At 38.2% G+C, this 17,619-nt stretch overlaps 1 protein-coding gene across 3 annotated transcripts in view; it reads right to left on the reverse strand.

Annotated features, from left to right (window-relative positions):
- LOC145350100 (cytoplasmic dynein 1 intermediate chain 2-like) overlaps positions 1 to 17,619 on the reverse strand; it is an 88,497-nt gene that overhangs the window by 41,677 nt on the left and 29,201 nt on the right. For 2 of the 3 annotated variants that reach the window (XM_080199002.1, XM_080199004.1), the window contains exons 4-6: positions 13,850 to 13,937; positions 6,331 to 6,384; positions 5,992 to 6,107 (exon numbers count right to left, since the gene is read on the reverse strand). In XM_080199002.1, the coding sequence (XP_080055128.1) occupies positions 5,992 to 6,107; positions 6,331 to 6,384; positions 13,850 to 13,937 (258 nt within the window). The remainder of the gene's footprint in view (positions 1 to 5,991; positions 6,108 to 6,330; positions 6,385 to 13,849; positions 13,938 to 17,619) is intronic. The other variant, XM_080199005.1, reaches the window with a different exon arrangement.

Raw genomic sequence — 17,619 nt, forward strand, 5'->3', positions numbered from 1 at the left:
TTGAACGTTTGTGGAGCTTGCCTGTTTCGCATCTGGATGGGCGAACGCGGTGGTAAAGGGGGAACTACTGGTAAGATTAAGTCAATTTAAATGCATTTTGAGTATGGTTTCGGGCATGGTTTCAATCGCAGCCATTTTCAAGCCTTGGTTAAGGAGGTGTTAGCGCAGAGGCAGGCACAGATTGCGCTACTCACCTCACGCCTGACTTTACCAAGTTTTCACACTTGAAAATGGGCGCAACTTGATGATTAAAATCGGGCCCTATGAGAATATTTAAAAATAAGTTATTGAAGGAAAGAAAAAAATAAACAGACATGGAACAGGAGATTAGGACAGTGTTACTCAATATTAGCCACTAACCACATGTAGCTAAGATGAAATCCAGACGTTGTTAACTGCAGTTACGATTAGCAAATAGAAGTGAGCAACAGACATTGTGACGGAATTCCATCACATTGTATATGCATGTGTATCTAACGTTTTTGTGCAGTTGGAGCTAAAATGGCAAAAGTAGAATGTACGGGCATTTTATGATAATTGAATATGTTTTACTTCTTCAGTTCCTGCTTGTTAGTTATCTGCTATAACAGGTTGCAGCACAATTAATAATGTCAGACTACAGCACCATGCAAACACCAGCGAAGTATGAAGAAGACAAACTTTCACCGTGGTCAGCCCAATCAATCCAGGTCAGCAGAATGAAGCATATCCAACCAATAGCAAGCAACAAGAATGGGGCAATTATGGCAAAGGAAACGCAATATTTAACCACATTGTGTGTGCAGAACATGGGCATGTCTAGTATATCTCATTTCTGGACGCCAACATTCTTAATCATCACTCTGATGAAGTCAAAATTGCTCAACTGCTGGACAAGACCCAAGAAATTGCAATATGATGTGGTATGTAACTTATGTCAGGATTCCAATTTTTGATAAGAAAAAGATTGCAAAGTTTGGCACAAAATTATGGTACATGTTTGTTAAACAAATATAGACCTACATTTACCTGTACCCATATTGTGTGCAATGCATTTATTAAAGTTTGCACACTAGCCTAAAACATTGTCACCTTGCTCTCACCTATTTTTACTCAGCAAATTCTGTTGAACAACACTGGATTAGGACTGATTAGTTCTGGCCTGAACTCTCCATTCACCTGATGAAGGGCAGACCCCGAAAGCTTGTGAGTTTACTATCAAATAAGTTGGTTGGACTTAAACCTGGTGTTGTCAGACTTCTTACTGGATAAACTTCAACACAGGCTGTTCTGGTTGAACAATCTATTTCAATACTATAATTTCCATTCAAGTCCATATAATAAAGAGGCAAAAAGAAAATATTTCCACACAAGCAAAAAAATTACAAGAGTTTACAATTAGGAGTTTCTCCGTGTTTCCATTAGTACTCAAGTCAGGTGATTTCCAATTAGCATTCAGAATCAGAAGGACTGCTAACCTATATGGAACAAATTCTTATTCAATATTGAGATCCAAACAGAAGCTTCCTAATAAGAGGAAATCAAACTAATATTCTAAATCCTTTTTCAACATTTTTAACATTCTTTCCAAATCAGATCCAAAATCCTACATTCAAAGTAACTGCCTCAGGTTACTTTGAAGGTTAAGAGCATTTATCCTCTTATTTAAAATATATTTTTTCTGTTGCTTTTCACTTTAAAAGTTCATTCATCCCACAATTGGCCTTTTTCTTGTTTCATTTAACTTCATTATTAAAAGACATGAAAATTTTAGGCATTTACTTTTCAGCTTCAAATTATTGCAGTACTGCATGAAGATTCAAACATAAAGACAAACCATCTCATTTAGGCAGCTATAAAATAACACAACGGTTCCTAGTCATTCCAACTTAGCTTCCAGAAATAGCATATCATTTGGATTTGGGCTGTAAGAAGCTGGAGTAAAAACCCTTAGGACAATATTAGAATTTAGTGTTTTCAGATTCTTACAAACAAAGACTTATTAAGATGTCGATACTGAAAGCTGAATCATGTTAGAGCCAATAAACAAGTACTAGATGAAATTATAATGTTATTGGCCTTGGAAACAGTGCTTAATTAAAAACAGCTAAATTGGTTTGATTTCTGAGAAAGTTTTTTGACAACTGGAGCTAAAGTTTCTCTTCACCTAGTTTACAACTTGACTAAATCCTCAGTCATTATAGAGAACCTCCACTTGAAAGCAAAAAGGATGGCCTCTGTGCGTAATAAGGGTCAAACCCTGACCCAGACTATCAGCACAGACAGTCAACTGCATTCAAACCCATGGGAGTTGAAGGCTTTTTGAAATCTTTCTTTGGAAAGGAAATGTTCCAATTATGGGGAAGAAATGATTGACATGCCACAACTGCCCATGCATTTTTTTTCGATCTTGGAATATAAGCAAGGCAGTTCCTGATTAGACAATCATCAAGGACAGGTTGATTTAAGAAAAGAAAGATGTAAGCTTGGCAAAGACAAGAAATTTAATTTGGTTTAAAAGCAGCTACTCTAATGGCAGCTACTAAAATGAATAAGCTTTAAAGTTGTCAGATATACTATAAATTTGTGTATGTAGTCTAAGCAGCGAGGGACAGAGAGAGGAGAAGATGGATACAGAAGAGGGCTTTATGTTGAAAGTATGCCTTCTCCTTTAACCAGCATGTTATAATAGCCAGGAACCATGCTAGGTTAAGCTATTTAAGTTCCAAAATATAAAAGATGGGAGACACTGCAAAATTTTTTTTTAAATGAAAGTTTGCACATTTGCAAACATAGGAGTTAAAAACTATGGTAACACACCAAAGCGCCTCACATTAGTATGCCAGGGGTTTTGTTTTATTATTTACTCACATGATTTGGGCATCAGTAGCAAGGCTAGCATTCATTGCCCATCCCTAATTGCCCCAAAGGATGGGGGTGAACTGCCTGCTTGAACTGCTGCACTTTGTGTGGTGAAGGTATTCCCATCGAGTTATCAAGTTGGGAGTTTAGGGTTTTGAGTGATTGGCAATACATTTCTAAGTGAGTACAGTGTGAGACTTGGGGAGAAATTTAAAGGTGATTGTTAGGTTGCCATATACCTGCTGCTCTCGTCATGCCAGATGGTAGAACTCACAGGTTTAGCTGTTGTTGCAAAGGAGCCTTAGTGAGTTATTGCAATGCATCACGTGGATGGCATATACTGCAGACATGTTGCACCACTGGTGAAGAGGTAGGCATTGACCAAGTGGATTATTTTGTCCTGGATGGTGACAAGCTTCTTGTGCATTGTTGGGAGTTGCATTCATTCAGGCAATTAGACAGTATTCTAGCACACTCCTGAATCTACTGATTCGGGTCAGTAGATGGGCAGGTAATCAACAGCTGGCCCAAAATGCGCAGCAGGAGTTTAGCCCAATCAAAAAGAGGAATTCCACAAGAAAGAGGCTAAACCCAAGAAGGTTAAGGAGAACGTTAAATTGGAAAGTAAGATATACGAAGTGGCAAAGGATAGTGGCAGACCAGAGGACTGGGAAGATTTTAGGATCCAGCAGCAAAAGCCTAAAAAGCTCATAAGAAGGGAGAGTATGAATTTTGAGAGAAACCTTGCAGGTGGTATGAAAACAATCAGTAAGACTTTCTATGGATACATAAATAGGAAGCGGACAGCTAAGTTAAATGTGGGACCTCTACTGAATGAAGTTGGTGAATTGATAACAGCAAACAAAGAAATGGAAGATACACAACTAGTGGAGTACCACAAGGATCAGTTCTTGGCTCGCAATTGTTCACTATTTATATTAATGACCTGGAGGGAGGGGGTGTAAGTTTTCCAAATATGCTGAAGATATGAAGACAGGAGGACAGGACAATACGGATATTGTGATTCTGCAATGGGATATAGGTAGATTGGGTGACTGGGCGAAAACCTGGCAAATGGAGTTTAATGTGGGGAAGTGAGGTCACGCATGTCAGTAGATGGAATCAAAAGGCAGATTATTATCTAAATGGAGAGAGACTACAGGTGAATGAAGTACAGAGGGATCTAGCTGTTCCATTATACGAATCACAAAAAGCTAGCAGGGAGGTCCAACAAATAGTTAAGAAAGTAAACGGCATTTTGACCTTTATTGCAAAGGAGTTGGAGTTTAAAAAAAGGGGGGTTTTGTTGCAATTGTACAGGGTGTTGGTGAGGCTCCACCTGGAATATTGCATAGTGTTGGTCCCCTTACCTAAAAAAGGATATAGTAACGTTGGAGGCACTCCAAACGAGATTCACCAGGCTAATACCTGGGATGTGAGGGTTTTCCTATCAAGAGAGGCTAAACAGTCTGTATTCCTTGGAGTTTACAAGAGTGAGGGGTGACCTTATTCAAACATATAAGATCCTGAGGGGACTCGACAGGGTAAATGGTAAAATGTTTTCACAAGTGGGAGAGTCTCAAACAAGGGGACATAGCTACAAGATAAAGGGCCGCTCATTTAAAACTGAGGTGCATAAAAATTTCTTCTTGTAGTGGATGTTCTTCTTGTGGTGAATGTTTGGAATTCTCTGCCCCAAACAGTGATGGAGGCTGGATCATTAGAAATATAGAAAGTAAAGGTGGATAAATATTTGATAGATTAAGGGATAGAGGGTTATGGGGAAATGGCACAGAAAAGGAGTTGAGGCCTGTATAAATCAGCCATGATTGTATCAAATGTTGAGGCAAACTTGAATTGTTTGGTGGCCTATTCCTACTTCTATTTCTTGCGCTCTTGTGAATTGTGCCTTTTAAATGGTAGAGTGTAACGTACATTTAGGAATTGTGTCACTTCATAGAATACCCAGCCTCTGATGTGCTCTAGAAGCCATAATACTTGATGGCTGGTTAAGTTTCTGAGCAATGGTGACACCACAGGATGTTGCTGGTTGAGGATTCGGTAATGGTAATGCCGTTGAACACTGAAGGAAGGTTGCTGGTTCTCTCTTGTGGGAGATGACTAATACCTAGCACTTGTGAGATGCAAATGTTATTGCCACTCATCAGTGGGCTTGGGTAAGAATTGGTGCACACTCGCTGAGCCAATTAGCCTCTATTGCCCTCCTTTTGCACTGTAGGGATTCTATGGTTCTATTCATGTCAAGTATTCATTGTTAAATCCCAAGTACTAGATACTTCCAGAAGGTTCTCAGTGAACAAAGCAATATCATTCCTGGCTTTTAGCTCTCTGATAGGGCTATCACAGATGGTGGCTATCCACAATTTTAAAAATGAGTTATCAATGTCCCACAGTAAGACCCCAAATCTTGCAATTTTGTATTTACTTTGACAGAAGTATTTTGAGGAAAATGGAAAAATAATACCCTTTAATTTAAATTTAAAAAATGAAGATCTATTCAAATGTAAAAAAAATTTTAGTAATCCAAACTGTGTGAGATGCGAATCTCTGTTGGATGGGCTATGAACAGATCATAGTTTTCAGTGTGCTTGATATGTGGTATTTCCTATAATATGTTGAAACAATCCTAAATGCTGAAGTTCTAATCACATGGTATAATTACAGGCAAATTATTTGATTTCATGTCATTACAGCTGTCACTACAAAAACAACTGTATGAGTATAAATTTAGAGAAACTCTACATGTGTACACAGTAAAAATAACATTGCAAAGGTGCAACCACAAGATTCCAAGAATGGTGACAAAATGCTCATCTGCATTTATGGCGTCCTCCTGCAATGTTATTTTCATATCACACATTTATTTCAGGCCTCATGCTATACTTCTTCAGGTGTATTTGCCACGTATAACATTTCAGAACATAAATTCTGCATTCTTAAGTGTTCTACTTTTAATATTTGTCCTTGCATCATCCATTAAACAGTACAAGAATTTGCTTATTGGAAAATATTACCTGGAAATTCTCTACATATGTCAAAACATTATTGATTAGTGGTATTAAAGTGCTTAATTATTTTTCATACATTTCTAGTAACATATTACATACTTTTTTTTCCCAATCATCTTACCTTCAGCTTTCTGTGCAATCACTGGAGTTTGTGTTTCCTTTGTATATGTAACAATCTCTCGTGGAGGAAAGTCTACCTGTGTGATTTTTGCCATCTCCAGTTTAATTGCTCCTCGTCTGTCAGTAAATGATTGGGAGAGAGAGAGTGTCATGTGAAACTTTTATTGATGTTATAAAATAATCAAATATATACAAAGCAAGAGGAAATGCTACAGAAGATATAAATATTTAAAGCAGAGGTGACGTAACTTTTATCCCCAATGTCTGCATATATTAGTATGTCAAAATTATTATATTAATGACTGAAAAAGTACAAGTAGTAGAAATGAGTTGGCAATACCCAAGGTCAGCTTGAAGCTGCAGAACTGAAGGATCGGTATCCCAGTGAAAGGTCCTAATTGATTGACAAGTCAACCATGCAGCATTGTTAAAAAAAGTTTAAATCAGTGATGTTAGTATTGATGCACATTTATTTCAGACAATTATTTTTCCACAAATGAAATTAACCAATTGAAAACCGTTTCCCAGTGGACTATTTTACAGGTGGATAATAATAAAACTCATATTAATGCTTGTGCAGGAAAGAATGCGAAGCTAAACTAAATTAAACAAAAATCATTTGAGAAAAATACATTTAAGTTAAACATTAGACAGAGGCTACATAAAAACTTATTGCCATTATAATTATCTTAAGCACCACAATTAGCAAGGATATCTTGCAGGCAGGTACTTACCTCAAAGGAAAGAACATAAACAGACTAGTAAGAGAAATAACATACCACTAAAGAAACAAGGAACTACAAAGGATAGAAAGAGATATCACACAATCCAAAGACAGACCAAGTAAGAATGGATAACAAGCTGAACAGATAAACGAAAGGAGAGAAGAGGGAGTTTTCATAGCCAGGTGGCAGCAAAGGTGTTTTTATTTTAAAGAAAAGATCTACTCTCTAACATACAAAAAGAATGACACACATTACAACACTTCTCAAATGCTTTATTAACAGATCTCAAAAGGAGTTTCTTAATTAATTTTCCAGTTCTCAAGTATCAGCTTACCAAGTAATTTAAGTCATATTAAAATTAGAGAAGTTGTATGGATTAGGGTGCCTGGCAAAGGAATCTAAGGAAGAAAAGTGTTAAACAGTGGAAGGTGTATTACAAAAAAAGCATTGACTACTCCCAAAACAGAACAACATGTCAAATGACTTCTTCAAATTTTAACATGTTTTCCAATTACTGATGTCTATCCCAATCTACCTCCTATTTATATTTAGTAATAGGATTTAAAGAACGTTTTAAAGTTTTAAGTTTAAGTTTATTTATTAGTGTCACAAGTAGGTTTACATTAATACTGCATCGAAGTTACTGTGAAAATCCCCTAGTTGCCATACTCTGGTGCCTGTTCAGGTACACTAGGGAGAATTTAGCATGGCCCAGCCAGCATGCCTTTCGGACTGTGGGAGGAAACCGCAGCAGATATGGAGAGAACATGCAGACTCCACACAGTGACCCAAACTGGGAATTGAACTCAGGTCTCTGACTCTGTAAGGCAGCAGTGCTAACCTCTGTGCACAGTATTAGAAAGTCTAACATTTCTCCAATTGCCAAACAAAATATGCAACTTGAAGTAACTTAGCCTGGCAGCACTTACACTCACCCATCCCATATTTCAATTTGTCAGCAGGGTACAGAAGATTGCACCAAATAATATTCCAATCCCAGTAAAACTTGAAAAGCTGCTTTAATCTTTAAGTAAATCACCTTTGCAGGGGGATGTTTAAAAAGTAGTTATGGAGAGCAAATTCCATCAGGAGGCTACATACAACATTTAAGAACCACACCACAAATATATGTATACACTTGCATTTACAGTATCGCTCTCCAGCCAAAGAATTGGAAGAAACAGTTACACCTCCCACTCCCAAGAAGCTGGCTTCCCAGGATTTGGTAAATTTGATCTTAAACTGCCACCTCTGCATGCAGTTAAGAGGTAGAATGCCAAGTCTGAAAAAGGAAGAAACTAGAAAGAGTTGAACACTGAACCCAAAACAGACAAAAACAATACGATTGGATTAAGAACAGATACTGTGCATGCAACACAATGACTCCCATAAGATAATTCCAATGTTTTCAACCCACGGTCTTGTCATTATCCACAATAATGTCGAGAGGTTCCAGAAAGACTTGCTAACTATTCTTCTCTAATCAATTCTCAATACACTCCAGCCAATGCAGAATTACTTCTCAACACAGAATATATATTAACTATTGATTTTTGGCTGACACTGAATCACGCACTGGCCAACTTCCTTTCAGTGTAAAGTCAACATGATCAAAAGCATGCTATTCAGTTCCCACCAATAACACTGCACGATAGCCCCTTGCTCCACATACATACATACATCCATCCTACCCCTCAGTGTTATCATGTTGATCCCATTCATGCAAATGCCAATTAACTAAACCAAGCTTCAAACCACACAGCTTGGCAACTACCCAAACAATTTAATTCTATTGCAATGTCATTTGTCTTCTTCTACCTCATCCTCTTTGTCATTGAAACTGTCTTTAGAATCTTCAAAGTGAATTACTCCAGTATGGCAGTCTGAAGTGTCAATAGTTGTTGCTTCAGTCTTGGAGCTTTCAGATACCTCAACGCCATACTCTCACAGTATCCCTTAATACCATCCCATTCTTCAACATGATCCTCAAAACCATCTTCTAATCATTCTTCCAGTTAATCCATTGTTCATATTTCTCAGTTCCTGGTCATTTTTTTCTTAAAGACATTTTGGCTATGTTTTAGATGAATTGTGCTATAGAACCTCAAGCTGTTTGTGATGGTTGTAATTTATTGGGACAGATTAAATACTGTTAAATTGACATACTAAAATTGATGCAATGGATGAGATTTTCTGCAATAGTTGCTTTTTCAGCGTCTGACAGAGTACAGTAAAAGCAAGACAACAAATACCTACTCCTACAAGAGTAAACCATGCAGCATTCACACTGACCTTCCCTCAGTTTTAATATCATGCAGTAACAGCTGTTTTATAACAACGAATAAGCCCATCTTTGAGTCATCTTGAGTCTCAAAACAAAAGAGTTCAACCATCTCCAGTGAATCATCTATGTGAAATTAAGTCACTACCAGGACCCCATCCTACAGTGACTCCTTTGTTTGGAAACTATTTAGTTCATTGTTAGATATTTTAAGGGAGTTAAAACATCACTGTGTTATAATTTCAAATCCATAAATGGAATATGGAATTCAATGACAATAATTTGAAACTGGGCATGAAATTCAATTGCTTTTATTTTGCCATGCCAGTGATTGAACAAGAGCTTAAGCTGGTTTAATGCTTTACATATGCATCGTCAAGCCAATATAGTTTAAGGAATTCTGTCATTAAACATTATATCACTCTTATGATGGATAACAAGAAATGAAAGATGCGCCTTTTCCACATCCACAGTATTAAAACAGCATTATCATTTCTTTGGGAGTTGTTCTAGCTATCAATTCCCCACTGTCCACTCCGTTAGCTGGTAGCACTCTCACCTATGAGTCAGAAGATTGTAGATTCAAATCTCACACTAAAACTTGAGCATCAAAATCAAAAAGCTGACACTCCAGTGTAATATTGGGGGAGTCCTGAGGTGCTATTCAATCACACAGATGGCACAATAAGGGAAAGTATGGAGTTAATCCAGTAGCCTAACCAATAGTTACCCCTCAATCAACATCACAAAAATAGGTTATCTATTCATTAACACATTGCCTTTTGCAAATTAACGGCCATATTTTCTACATTGCAACAATGGCCCCACTTCAAAAGTACTTAATTTGCTGTAAACACACTTTGGACCATCCTACGGTCATGAGAGGCAATACTTAAATACAAGTCTTTCTCTAATTTCATGTAATAATTTAAGTTTTGTAAACAATAGTTATTTCCATTCAAAACTCCAACCATGTATACAGATGTAACCAAATATAAAGAGAATACATTTCTGGGCAGGGGGAAGAGCAGGTAAATTAGACTATTTGGTCAGCTCTTAAGAACCTGTAGAGGGAAAATGTGCAGAATGGCCTCCTTCTGCATTGTATGATTCCAGCTCGCAAAGGATTAAACAACTATGTAAAAAAACAACAATATTGTTTATCATGATTAACATGACTCAACATAGATTCTGTCAGTGAGCACTTGACTGCAGACCACCTTACAGGCACATTGCATTGTCTGAACCTACTGAATATCGAAAAATACAGTTCACAACACTCATTACTGGGGAAAAAACCAGATAGGTTTATCTATGGACATTCATTCCAACTGTTCTGTGTTTCCAATATTCGTTATGCTCATTCAACCTTGTGCATCTGGGTACAGACCCAGAAAAATCTATTAAAATTGCCGGAATGTGACAACTAGAGGAATTTCACAGTAACTTCATTGCATTGTTAATCTAAGCCTTACTTGTGACTAATAAATAAACTTTAACTTTATTGTCAGTTAATGCATAACTTTCAATCAAATATTTTTGTTCTGTATGGCTGGAATATGGATTTATAATTTATGGTTTGTTGAATATATTTAGTTTTATAAATTTGGACTCTTGAATTTATAAAATTGAATAAACATCCGGTTTTGCTTAAGAGACACAATCTTTGTGTGTAGTTCTTGTATTAATAGTTGCTAAAACTGTAAGTCCATACCTCTTCTGTATGCTTCAGACGTGAGCTAAAAAACTGTCTTTTAATATGTACAACTCAATAAATATATGCTCAGTTCCAGCCCAAATGTGCAATCTTGTATTGTAGAGCACTAACAGTTTGCTTCCATTTAAAAAAATGCAAGCAGCATACAGGAAATTGTAACATTTGTTCAGGAACTGAGTTAACACATAACCCCACAGGTAAGGAGTATCACTGCTACTCTACTGGGATTAAAAAAAACAACAGTTGCAAAGTTATGACACTGAAGTAATTATAGGTTAACTACAGCCTCAGGCTTTAGCAAAAGTTCTGTTTCTGCACCCTTGTCATGGTTCTCTTCCCCCACTTGTAAAGTATGTACCAGACTTAAGGAACAAGGCTTTTCCATTAAAATAAACTGAATAAATTGAACAATATAATCTGACTGAAATAGGATGAGAGTAACACTTCCAATGGTTTTAGCACTGTTTGGCCACTTAAAATATTTCTGCTATTGGGCATTTTACTTTTTCTGTTGACCAGAATCTGAAAAATATATTGAAGTCTTACTATTATACTCCATGAATGTTCAACTGGGCGGAACACAGTAAAATGGATCAACAGCACCTTTACTTTGAAGGACGCGGGGGGACATGGGCTCAAATCCCACAATGGCAGCTGGGGGAATGTAAGTTCAATTAATTAAACTGGTAATTAAAAAGCTAATCTCAGTAATCATGACCATTGAAACTACCATTGTTTGTGCAAGTAGCTGGCAATTCTGGCTTCCAGCACAATCTTCCGCACCTCCATCATCATGGACATAGCATCTAGAACAGCTAGATTATACTCCTGCTCCATATTGAGGGACTCAATAACCCTTGAGATCAGTCTCTTTCTGTAGTGGGTTTTCACGTTGTTATTCATCCCTTGATCCTGTGGTGGGAGCTTGGCCGCAGTGTTGCAAGGCAAGAATATCTTGATGCTATCGAGGCCAAATGATGGGATGAGCAGGACAGTTGTCCGCAACGACGATAATCTTTATTTTCTTTCGCTGGTAAGTTTTGACCACTCTCTGATCTATATCTCAAAAATGCTGGAAGCAGTTTTGTTGGCTGTTTCCTGCATGGGTAATGTTTGACATCTGCAAAGCAATGTGGCTTCCTGGAGCTACTTATCACCAACACACAACAGCTTTTTCGTGTCTTTCATGTTGGTGCAGACCATAACAGCAATACATTCCTTGCTCTGCTTTCCAGAATGACACAGTTCACCATTAAGCATCAAAGTTCAGACTGGCAAAAGACTGTAAAAATCATCCTTGTTAAAAATGTCTCATGTTGCATACTCATTCAAGAAGTGAGTGAGGCCATTTTGGACCCAATTATCTGCCACTGTTGGCATAACTGCCCCCCCCCCCCCCCACTATTTACTGCACAGAAAATGATGCCACGTGCTGCATTAACATCATTCTCTCTCCAATCAACAACACTTTTCACTTCCTCTCAGGTTTAGTCATATTCGCAGGTTGAACATGTCCTTTCAGAGGCAGACCTCGACGTCAAATGATGACTTGCCCAGCATACCGTCATTTTGTATTATGTGGTTTTACTCTGTTGTGATTGGTTGTGTGTCATATGATAAGTTAAAACAAATTCAGCTAATCTGGAGTTACCACTATATAATTTCGGTGAATCATGGAGCATCTATAGGATTTATTATTTTGCTGGTGGGATTGGTTGATGACTACAACATAACTAGAATTTCATATCATCTGAGTTTGATTCATTGCACTAACTGTTTCAACTAATATTCTTCGAATCTTGGTATCCCTTTCTAGCATTACCCCATGGTTCCTACACTCCTGCCAAATTAGCTAAATTAGTTTAGGACTTGGCTGTAACTGCACTTCCCAGATGAACCATCACTTTCATCAGTATCCAGGACTGAATATTGGTTGAACAGTGAGATGTCTCAAAGGACTGTTGCACTACCTATTTCTTCTCAACTGCCTGGTGGTCATCTATTCTCTGTATACTCAAACAGTGGAGTGATCACATCTATAAACATGCTATCCCGAAAACTCAAACGGGGAAAGGGGGTCAGGAATAGGGTCACAATCCTACTGCATGACTTAATAAGCACTGCAACATTTGTGCTAATGTTCACCCCAGAGATTTGTCATACAGTGTCTACTATCTAATTCATGGGATTAAAAACAGATTAACTAGTTTAATACACCTGCATGCTATGAAAGAATACAAGGATAATCTAATCTAACCTACTCCTGAGGAAAGGTTGAAAATGCACTTCTTGTTAAATTAGAGTGAAAAGTGAATGTCTGAAGACACAATCTTTTAACTAGGAAAAAATAACTAGTAAAAGGGCATAGCTTCCAGAATTTGAGGGTGCAGAAACTTGAGACAACATATTTACATTATAGGAACATTTTTGAGCTCGTAAAGCATGCACAAACAAGCAAGGTTCTACCTATTTGGTGTGCTGACTATTCTTAAGTGAAAAAGAATGAACATATCACTTTACCGACAAAGAAATATACCAATGCACACCACCATTCTTCATAATTAAATGACCAATTTGGAAATAGTATCAGGAGAAGGAAGGATATCAAAGGCAACATGCAAATGACAGAATGTGGAATATTTTACTTTGGTAACAAAAGGTCCATCCTAATGATACAAACTGAACATTAATGGCAATTTTATTTTAAACGTAAAATATAACAATGAGGAATTGTCCACATAGCACCACTTCAAGATCCCAATTTGCCTCATCATAACATCAAGCAAAGGAAGGCACTTTACCATAGGTGAAGGAGGAAAAGGAAACTTAAACATTAAAAAGAAAGTAGGCACAAGGCTAAGCATCATATACCATCCAGCAGCTAGCTGGGCTGAAGAATGTCATTTACAACTACCTGCAAAACCACAGATAGTCACTGAAAACTTTAAAAGAGAGGAAAAAAGGATGGAAGTATACACATTTGATGAGAAAGAGTACCAGCATATCAAAATGGAACATTTAGATAATACTTTTGGGACAGTGAAATGATAAAATTCATGCACTTAGGCAAAATTACACACTACACAGGCACTAGAGAAAACACAAAGTAAAACACAATCATAATAAGCAGTCATACCTTGCCCCAAGAGTGCAATCAGCAGAATCCTGGCTTCCAGCCTCACTTGGTGTACTCACCGATTTTGAGGGAGGAGATGTAGGAGGGACTAAATAGTGAAACAGACAGGTATCCGCTGTTACTACCCGTAGTGGATGCACTGGTAATGATGTTTCAAAATTAATTTAACATGAAATATTGAATAAAACAAACGTGATGGCATGAAAGAAAAATACATGAATGAAATGAAATTTAAAAGAGAAAAAGGAAAAGGCAAAGTTAAATTTCATGCGGTGTTTTCATGCATTTTACAATGTATGCTCTCAGTCTGTGGATGAAATAGATTTGGAATCATCTGTGTACTTTAGTCATGCTTTCCCAGGATGCGAAACAGCAGTATCCTGCTGGTTTTCAATGGGCCCAAACATGCACTATCCCTTTTGCTGACTTATACAGATGGTCATGGATCAAAAACTATTACATAGCATTCATATTGAATCTAAAAGATTTTGTTCTACTTCAGGAAGTGATGAAGATGATTGATGCGGACTTCAGTAAGGCCTCTGCCAAGGTCCCTCATGGCAGACTGGTGCAGGAGGTGAAGTCACATGGGATCAGAAGTGAGCTGGCAAGGTGGATACAAAACTGGCTCAGTCAAAGATGACAGAGTGTATCAGTGGAAGGGTGCATTTCTGAATGGAGGATCGTGACAAGTGGTGTTCCTCAGGGATCAGTGCTGGGACCTTTGCTGTTCGTAATATATATAAATGATTTGGAGAAAAAGGTAACTGGATTGATTAGTAAGTTTGCCAACAACACAAAGGTTGGTGGATCTGCAGATAGCGATGAGGACCATTAGCGATACAGCAGGAAACAGATCAGTTGGAGACTTGGGCGGAGAAATGGTAGATAGAGTTTAATCCAGACAAATGAGAGGTCTAATACAGATAGGAAATATACAATAAACAGCAGAACCCTTAGGAGTATTGATAGGCAAAGGGACCTGGGTGTACTGGTACACAGGTCACTGAAAATGGCAATGCAGGTGGAGAAGGTAGTCAAGAAGGCATACAGTATGCTTGCCTTCATCAGCCGGGGTACTGAGTTTAAAAATTGGCAAATCATGTTGACACTTTATAGAACACTGGTGAGGTTGCCCTTGGAATACAGTGTCGCCACACTACCAGAAGGATGTGGAGGTTTTGGAGAAGGTACAGAAAAGATTTATCAGGATGTTGCCTGGTATGGAGGGCATTAGCTGTGAGGAGAGGTTGGAGAAACTTGGTTTGTTCTCACTGGAGTGACGGAGGTTGAGGGGAGACCTGATAGAAGTGTACAAGATTATGAGGGGCATGGACAGAGTGGAGAGTCAGAAGCTTTTTCCCAGGGTGGAAGAGTCAATTACTCAGGGGCATAGGTTTAAGGTGCAAAGGGCAAGTTTTAAAAGAGATGTACGAGGCTGATTTTTTACACAGAGTGTTGGGTGCTTGGAACTCGTGGATAGTGGATGTGGATACAATAGTGATTTCTAAGGGGCGTCTTGACAAGTACATGAATGAGATGGGAATAGAGGGATATGGTCCCTGGAAGCATACGGATTTTTAGTTAAGTCAGGCAGCATGGTCGGTGAAGACTTGGAGGGCTGAAGGGCCTGTTCCTGTCCTGTAATTTTCTTTGTTCTTTGATAAAGAAAAATAATAAAATGCCCAGTCCAGATAGTATGTGAGTTGCTCTTAGACCATATGTCCATCTGCAAATTTATGAAAATAAATACTATGCATATATATTGATTACACACTCATTTATGAAGTGCATTAAGATGTTTTCAAGATCATTTTCAGATCAGGAAAAAGGGGATCATGCTTACTCTATTAGGCTGTATTTTCAGCAATGAGGGGAATTGAAATACAAAGGGTACCATAAATGCAATGCTTTGTTTACAAATTGATGAATAATAGAAGTAAAATGTGATACGATAAAACAATGCAAAATTGTATCATCAACATCAAGAATAATTAATACAGAAACTGTGATGGTACATGCAAAAGAATTCATAAAATTACACCAGGAAATATGGATGACAAGCTTCCAAATGTCAAGAATATGTTTTTTAAAACATATTTCATCATATAGGATATACATCACAAAAACAGGCCATTTGGTGCAACTAACTCATTCAGACATTGAGGTATAGGTATATTTAAACATATCTAGACATATACTGCCACATCGAAGCACTTAAGAAGCCATATTTGGAATACATATGAAAATCTAAGAACAAAAACCTATTTTTATGAATTACATCTACATTTTGCTTAACTTTTTAAATTTAACCAGCATAATGTAATAAAGGAAAAAGACAAGTAAAATAAATTAAAATAAACTTGTTACATATTACAACTTTTGATCAGCAACATTGGTGGTGAAGGCCTCGAGGCATTTTTATTGTTAGTGAATGGATATTAGCCTCATTGAGAATTTTTAATATGTACAGCCAAGCAGGTTTGAACCATACTGTCTTACTCTAAATAAAAACTAGATTCATTTTCTTTGCGCTGGCCACCTAGATATCAACATCATTAAACTTGCATCATCTCAGATATATTTGTAAAACAAGATAGAGTCCCATGGTTTTGGTTATGCTAATGGAAAACTAAATCTGAGTGTCAGGGGACATCAAGAAAATGAATTTCCAAAGAAGGGAAGGTGGGGGGAGTGGTCACCGATCCCTGATACAGAGTGTGCAATGACTATCAACCCCCACCACTGACCAGCTGCCCCCATTCTGCCCCCCCCCCAAACACCCTCAATAGGCCCTGCCCCCTCTGGCTCTGCCCTCTTGGCACTGCGTGGTGCTCGGTGGGCAATGCCAGGGTGCCACTTCCAGGTTGGCAGTGCCCAATAAGCACCCCCTCTTGCCCCCACCTCTCTGGGGGACTTCAATGACCTCCGGTTCTACTATCGAAACCATCATAATTGGTCCCTGTTACTAGGGACCAGCTGTGATTCTCGCCAGAGTGAACCTCCCCCATGAGGTCACGCAGGCTTGCGAGCCCAAACAGGGGCTCATTAAATCAATGTAAATTCATTTTTAAATACAGTTAAAAACAAATTATTCAGTCTCGCATCAGAAATATGCGCGAGGCCAATTGTGCCGGAGATCCGGTTCCAATAAGATTATGAGGGGCAAGAAAATGGATGCGAACTTGACTTCTTGGCTCTCTCATAATTTTACCCACCCATTGGTCGGCATAGCCTAACAATAAGATCATCCCCATTGTCTTTGGCTCCTAGCCATAATCTTCTTTCACTTGCCACCAATTTGATGTTCCTCCATGCCCATTATTTTCACCTCTGCAATCTTGGCATTCTACATGATCCTGAGCAGTGTTCCCAACTCCACAGCCTCGCCATTTTTACAACCACCTCCAATTCCATAACATTACCTGTCTCCACCCCACCTTGGTTACCTGAAACCCTCATCCATGCCTTTGATAACTACAGACTCAAGTATCCTTACACTATTCTGACTGGCATCCCATCCTCCAACCTCTTTCAGTCAAGATCATCCAAAACTCTGCTGCCTGTATCCTAACTTACACCATGGCCAGTTCATCAAGCCCCTCTGTACTCACTAGCCTATGCTGGTTCCCAAGTCCACCAAATCTTTAAAATTCTCCTGTTAGAATTTTGCCATTCCCTATTTCAGTAATCTCTTCCAGCCATACATTGGCCTCACATTCACCGTTCCCTTCATCCAAACACTGGTAGCTGTTATTTCAGCTATTTTA

The sequence above is a fragment of the Carcharhinus amblyrhynchos genome, chromosome 11, assembly GCF_965287045.1.
Source record: "Carcharhinus amblyrhynchos chromosome 11, sCarAmb.v2.hapA, whole genome shotgun sequence".
Classification (NCBI taxonomy): Eukaryota; Metazoa; Chordata; class Chondrichthyes; order Carcharhiniformes; family Carcharhinidae; genus Carcharhinus; species Carcharhinus amblyrhynchos.